This window comes from Mesoplodon bidens (genome assembly GCF_964165515.1).
Source record: "Mesoplodon bidens genome assembly, chromosome: 18".
In the NCBI taxonomy this organism is placed as follows: Eukaryota; Metazoa; Chordata; class Mammalia; order Artiodactyla; family Ziphiidae; genus Mesoplodon; species Mesoplodon bidens.
Window position 1 is genome coordinate 5,031,164 of NC_138175.1, and position 7,019 is coordinate 5,038,182.

Below are 7,019 nucleotides of genomic sequence, written 5' to 3' on the forward strand. Positions count from 1 at the left end.
GTGGTCTTGGAACTAACTGCACAGTATCTCGATTTTACCCATTTCCTGATCTCTGGTCACGTTTTTTGGGGGGTTTGTTTTTTTTTTCCCCTGCCAAACCATTCTGCCACCAGATTTTCATTTTGATCATTTCTTAGCGTTTTAGGTGCCAAGACTTCCTGGTGTATTGCCTGAGCCCTGCTCAGATCCCGTCCCCTCTTCTTTAACGGGAACTCTGTGTTTTAACGGGAACTCTGTGTTCTATCTTGTTCTGGTAGAATTTCGCCAAAGAGTTTGTGATCAGCGACCGGAGGGAGCTGGAGGACGATTTCATCAGGAGCGAGCTCAAGAAGGCGGGCGGAGCCAACTACGACGCCCAGACGGAGTAGCCCCCGCGCCCCGCCCCTTGCCAAAGTCATCTGCCTGCTCCCCGGGCGAGGGGCCCACGGCCTCAGCTACCAGCCCGCCAGGGAGAGGAGACGCCATGAGAGGCGGCGCCCAGCACCCCGTCCGAAACCCAGCTCCCCTCCCCGCTTCCCTTGTGCACCTGCCATGTCCTAGCCCACAAAGCTCATGGAACATCTTTCTTTTCTCTTTTTTTCTTTCTTTCCCCCCTCTTTCTTGTTCTAAAGAAAAATCATGTTGATGCCGAGGGCACGCACATCATCAGATCGGAGGTGCCTCCCATGGTGATCCTGTCCTGGTATTTCACTGACGCACAAGCAGCCTGCCCGGCCTCACCCACCAACCTCGTGTTGCTTGTGGTGCCCGGGCCATGGCTGCTCTCCTGGTTTTCCTCGGCACCTGCCTGCTTCCCGCTGAGGAGGCAGCTGTGCCCTCGACGGTGGCCTCCGCAAGCACACACATGTCCTGCTGGCCAGGCTCACACACCCCGGAGAGTCACTCCAGAGTCCCCACCCCGCCATCCCAAGTTGCCTAAGCTCCAGGCTCCATCAGAGATGGTGCTCCGTGGTGACATGTGCAGGGCTGACTCAGACCGAAAGAGAAGAGAGAAATTTTGCCTTAAACGTTGCCTGGCTTTGCCACCGGTCTGAAGTGGCCCCGTTCCCACCCTCTTGATCAAAATCTCACGATGGCGTGGAGTGGGGACAAAGGTCTAAGTCCAGATTCAACAGGAGGAGTCTTTCAGGGTTCACTTCCTGGGCTCCCCGAGTGATGAGGGCATTAGGGGGAGAGGCCCGGGGTGCGGGATGGGAATTGAGGTCCAGTCGGTCCTCTGCCCGGCGGCAAGGACAGCAGGGGACAGAGCGTGTACAGCAGGAGCCCCGCCCTCTGGGGACCAGAAAGTCTGTGGTTTTAATCCTTGGTGGCACCACACCGGCAAAAGGGTTTTCTTTTTTTCAGAGAAAGATGAGATTGGCTTGCTTCTTCGTGAGCACGTTTGGTAGCATTCTTTTTCTCTTTTCCTTGCTCATTTCGTTGGGGGAAGTCTGTGCTGTGTTGGGGTCATGAAGAGCATCCGCACTCAAAACGGTTTACAGAAATAAATGGGTTTTTTGTTTTTCAAAAAACAAGGCTGTCTGATTGGTCTTATAAAGCTTCTCGCTTTACTGGAAAAACAAAGGCGGTTGTCGTATTCAGATTGAATCGGCATTCACGGAGCTATTAGGGACTGGCGTATCTTATTCTGTAGCTTGTTTAATCTTTAGCAATAACTGTCAGAAATAGGTGCTGTTTGGGAGTTCCCTGGCGGTCCAGTGGTTAAGACTCCGAGCTCCCAATGCAGGGGGCAAGGTTCGATCGCTGGTCAGGGAACTAAGATCCCACAAGCCTCACAGTGTGGCAAAAGAAAAAAAAGAAAGAAAGAAAGAAAAAAAGATAGAAGTAGGTGCTGTTGGCATCCCCATTTTATGGAAACTGAGGCTCAGAGAGTCTCAGTGATTCACCTGAGGCCACCCAGCTGGAAGGTGGCAGAGCTGGGATTCGAACCTGGGTCTCCCAGTGGCCCTGGTGCTGTAGCTCGTGAGGGGAGTGGAGAGGCCCTGGGTTGGAGATAGAGAGGAGGTGGCAGGATTGTGATGTGTCCTGTGTGGTCAGAAGCCTCCTCTCTGTGTGTTCAGGAAAAGCTGGGAGAAAGCGTCCTCCTCAGCTGGGCTGTGACTTCCTTTATGAGGTTGTCCTAGAGCTTCAAAACGGGATTTCCAGCATGCCAGCCCCAGTGGGAATGCAGAATCAGGCCAGAGGAGTTTCAGATGCACAGCCGGGTTTGGAGGAGCTGGGAGTGGGGAGGGGAGGGTGCGGGGAGAGGGCAGAAACCGAAATCAGAGCAGGAAGGAATCCTGCAAGATGTGGGCAAGGCTGGAGGTTGCCCAAGGCCCATCCCCAGCCATGCCCCTCTGCTCACAGCTGTGTGGCTTTGGGCAAGTTGGCTAACCTCCCTGGGCCTCGGTTCTCTCATCTGCGAAATCCTTAAGGAACAGCGAGGACTTTGAGGGTATCCAGCAGGGCTCAGCCCTCATCCCATCCGGCCTGCCACTAGGTCTTGATAGCTCTGGGTGCCCCAGTTTTTCCCTAAACCTAGAGCAGAGAGAGCCGAAGTAGGTCTCTGGCTTCCTGGCCTACGGGCTTTTAGCTCTGGTCAGAGAACTTGGGATAATTACACATGTAGATAAACAACCCCTTTGGGAAGAGAAGCCAGGTTCTGTGAGTAAATCACAAAGGGACTGGGCCTTGTTGGGGGCAAAGGAGGGCTTCCCTGAGGAGGTGACACCTGAGGACTCAAGGAGAGGAGGGAAGCAGGCAAAGGGGTGGGGGGACAAAGGCTCTGCCGGGATGTTTGCTCAGGGGGAGAGCAGAGAGGGTGGAGCTGGGTTTGTGTGTCAAGGAGCTTGGTTTTAATTGAAAGCTGAAGATCAGGCCTTCAGCTGGGATTTCAGAGGGTGCCTGATGGGATCTCGAGGTCTTCAGGGGCAGAGAGACTTTGCCTTTATCTCTTTATCCCCTGTAACTAGCCTCCAGCAGGTGTCTGGTCACGTTGCCTGGAGCTGCCGCCACCTGCTCCCGACACTGCCCAGGGCCTGGACGCCCCGGATTAGCCTCCATCAGGGCCTGGCAGGGGTTGGGACGGAGCTCTGGGTACTCGAGCCTCCTTGCTCACAGATGCTCTGAATTACTTGATGCGTTGGGCATTCAGCAGCCCTTCCAGGTTATCCCAAACTGAAGGGTGTAAAACAACCACCATGTTTTGCCCTTGATTTTGTAGAACCAGAATTTAGGAAGGGCTCAGCTGGGCGATTCTTACTAGCAGGGTCTCTCCTTGGGCTGCGGTCAGCTTGACTGGGCTGGATGCCCAGGCTGAACGTGGCCGGCAGCTGATGCTGGACTCTGGAGCAGAGCACCCAGCTTGTCCTGCCACCGTGTTGTCAGGCTGTGGCCTTGCTTTTTTTTTTTTTTTAATGTATTTGATTGACGTATAGTCGATTTACAATGTTGTGCTAATTTCTGCTGTACAGCAAAGTGACTCAGTCATACACATATATATTTTTTTTTCATAGTCTTTTCCATTATGGCTTATCACAGGATATTGAATATAGTTCCCTGTGCTCTACAATAGGACCTTGTTGTGTGTCCATTCCCTATATAATAGTTTGCATCTACTAACCCCAAACTCCCACTCCATCCCTCCCCCACCCCCTTGACAACCACCGGTCTGTTCTGTCTGTGTGCGACTCTGTTTCTGTTTCACAGATAAGTTCATTTGTGTCATATATTAGATTCCACATATAAGTGATATCCTATGGTATTTGTCTTTCTTTGTCTGACTGACTTCACTTAGTGTGATAATCTCTAGATCCATCCACGTTGCTGCAAATGGCATTATTTCATTCTTTTTATGGCTGAGGTGTATTCCACTGTACATATGGACCACATCTTTAAGGGCTGTGGGCTTACACGGTGGCCCGTTTCCCCCAGAATGAGCATCCCAGAAGACCAGGACGAGGCTGCATGGCCTTTTCTGACCAACTCTCCAGTTACATGGCAGCATTTCCCCTGGACTCTCCTGGGGGAAGCAGTCGTGAGCCCCTCCACATTCAAGGGGAGGGGACACTGACCCCGCCTCTCAGTAGGAGGAGTGCCAAGACCTGTGACCTTTTTAAAGCACCACGCCTGGGGACTTTCCTGGTGGTCTAGTGGTTAAGATTCTGTGCTTCCACTGCAGGGGGCCTGGGATGGATCCCTAGTCAGGGAACTAAGATCCCGCATGCCCTGCGGCCAAAATATATATATGTATATATATATATATATATATATATATATATATATATAATCAAGTACCACGCCTCCTGTGACCAGGCACTGTTTGGGGCATGGGGTGCCCCAGGCTCAGGGGACTTGCACAAGGGTCGATGTGGGGCAGAGGAGATCTACATGGAAACCAGCCAATAACTGCAGCCTGCGTTTCTGTGCCCTCTGGGGCGGGGCTGGGGTGGAGGGGCTGATTGATCCCCTTGGGGAGGCCCAGCCTCCTCATGGACGTTTACTCTCTGGGGGGCCATCTGAGGCTGGGAAGGGGGGCTCAGCCCCAGGTGCTGTCCTGGTGAGGGTGGGTTGTCCTCATCTCCCTGCTGCTTCCTGTTCCCCGCATCTTAGTGACTCACAGAAGAGAGGTGAAAACAAGAACCTAAAAAGGTCGGCTGTGAGGAGGTGACTCATTAACAGACCAGAGGCAGCTCTGCACTCAAGTTGAGTCAGGTCAGAGGTGGCCGGCCAGGTGGGCTGTACCTCAGTTTCCTTCTCCTAATGGCTTTTCTTGCTCGTCAGAAAAGCTCATCCTGAAATTAGCAGAGAATTTTGCTCCCCACGTGCAGCTCCATCCCAGCCCCAGGCTAACCGCCCCCCAGGAGCACCTCACTGCCCTGTGATCCAGTTTAAACTTCCCAATGGGATGGCGGGGGGCAGGGGCCCTGTTTGTCTGTCTGCTCAGGACTCTGTCCACTTCCTCCTTGGACCCCCGATCCGGCATCCTTCCTTCCTTCACTTTCCTGAAGGCCACGTCCCCTCCCTCTAGAGAGAGACTGGTTTCCGCTCTGACCTGCTTCTTCAAGAAGGTTCCCCCACGCCCTGTGTGGTCGGTTGGATGGTGGTCCCCCAAAGATACACCTGTGCCCCGGAACCTGTGCCTGGACCTTATTTGGAAATAGGGTGGTTGTAGATGTAATTAGTTAAGGATCTTCAGGTGAGACCATCCTGGATTTAGGGTGGGCCTTGAATCCAATGACAGGTGTCCCTTATAAGAGAACGCAGAGGGAAGCTTGAGACAGATATAAGGGAGGAGGCCGTTTGAAGACAGGGGCAGAGACTGGAGCAAGGCGGCCACAAGCTAAGGGCGCCCGGAACCCCCAGGAGCCGGAAGAGGCAGGAGGCACCCCCACCCCCGACCCTGCAGAGCTTCTAACATCTGGAGGGAGCCTGAGTCTGCCAACACCTTGATTTCAGACTTCCGGCCTCCAGAACGGTGAGAGGATAAATTTCTCTTGTTTTAAGCCCTCAGTTGTGTTCATTCGTTACAGGAGAGTCAGGAAACTTCCCTCTTTTATGTACTAACTGTGAAACTCTCAAGGGCAGGGACCATGTCTCTAGGACCTTATGCGTAGTAGGTGCTCAGCAAACAATCCATAAGTGGGGCTCCCCTGGAGCAGGTGTGGCCTGAACTGGGAGCACGTGGGTCTCTGCACCCCTCTCCGAGCTCCACACAGAACCCAAACCTGCCTACATCGGGGTCAGACTTGGTCGGTGGGTGCTCAACCAGGCAGAGGCTCCAAGGGCTTCCCGGCTTCCTTCCCCCGGGAGCTGGCTCTGCCCGAGGGCCGGAACGTACCTCATGTACCTGTCTACCTGTCCACTTGTCTCATGCACCTGTCCGGCTTCTCCACCTCTGGGGGCTCAAAGCCATTATCCTGTTTGCTTCTCCCTTATCATTGTCTCTGGAAGATCCTTAAGATACCATTAGGGAGGTGGCTGCAGAGGCTGGAGTGTGCCCCAGGGCTGGGGTGACTGGGGGACCTTGCTTCCCTCTGGGTGGGCCGGGAGGGGGCAGATTGGCCCTGAGGCCAAGAGCCATACCATTGAGTCTGGGGCTCTGGGGAGGACTCGGCCTGTGGAGACTTGCAGGTCCCCTCGGGATCCACCCTGTTCTGTCTGCCTGTGCCTGGGATCTGGAGCGGGGAGCCCATCACCATCCCTGGTTTGGGGGAGCTGCCCTGCAGCTGGGGAATAAGGGAGAAAAGAAGCCCCTTTGAACTGAGGGCCAACAGACTGCCACGGGCTATTTCTGGTAAAGCCAAGAGAAGTAGCGCAGACATCAACATGTCCTGGCCACATCCCCAGCAGGGCTGTGTCTGATGCCACTAGTGAGGAAGACACGCAGAGCCATGGATGGTGTGCACGGGCAAGAAAAACTAGTTCTTCTGATAAGTCCTAAAGCATAAAGGTGGGTGTAAAAAAGTTGTAAAGGGCAACTTGCAAAACGATGAGGGTAGAGGATGGTAACACCAGAGCTAAATTTTCAGACAAAATAACATGACCTATTGGTTGTGCATGTATACGCACAAGCAAAAATACATCAAATGCTGTGAGGGGTGAGTCGTGGGGAGGGAGGGCACGAGGGGAAAGGGAGGGTCAGAGTGAGACTCCAGCTGTGTCTGTTTGGTTCATTTATTGGTAACAGAGCTGAAGGAAATCTATAAAATGGAAGCCTCTGTGTCATGGGCAGGTGGGAATTTGTCAGATGATTTTGTTTTCCTGTCTGGGATATGGAAGTTTCCAGAATTTTTAAAAACAAAAGAATTTGTGTAGCATACCCAGGAACAGCAGGGAGGAATGACAGAGGGCTCACCTAGACAGGTGACTTTGTTTGAAGTAGAACGGTTGGAAGAGGCCGGGAAGCAAAGGGAACAGCGGTGAGTGTTCTCACAGAGGCCCTGCCCAGAACGGACAACATGGCTGCTGCCCAACAGCATGAGTTTTTTTTTTTTAATTGAAGTATAGTTGGTTTACAATGTTGTGTTAATTTCTGCTGT

At 53.1% G+C, this 7,019-nt stretch overlaps 1 protein-coding gene across 1 annotated transcript in view; it reads left to right on the forward strand.

Annotated features, from left to right (window-relative positions):
- Window positions 1-1,514, forward strand: part of COTL1 (coactosin like F-actin binding protein 1) — a 44,964-nt gene extending 43,450 nt beyond the window's left edge. The window contains exon 4 of the mRNA XM_081216447.1: window positions 258-1,514. Within this exon, the coding sequence (XP_081072573.1) occupies window positions 258-368 (111 nt within the window). The 3' untranslated portion in view covers window positions 369-1,514. The remainder of the gene's footprint in view (window positions 1-257) is intronic.
- The last annotated feature ends 5,505 nt before the right edge of the window (window positions 1,515-7,019 follow it).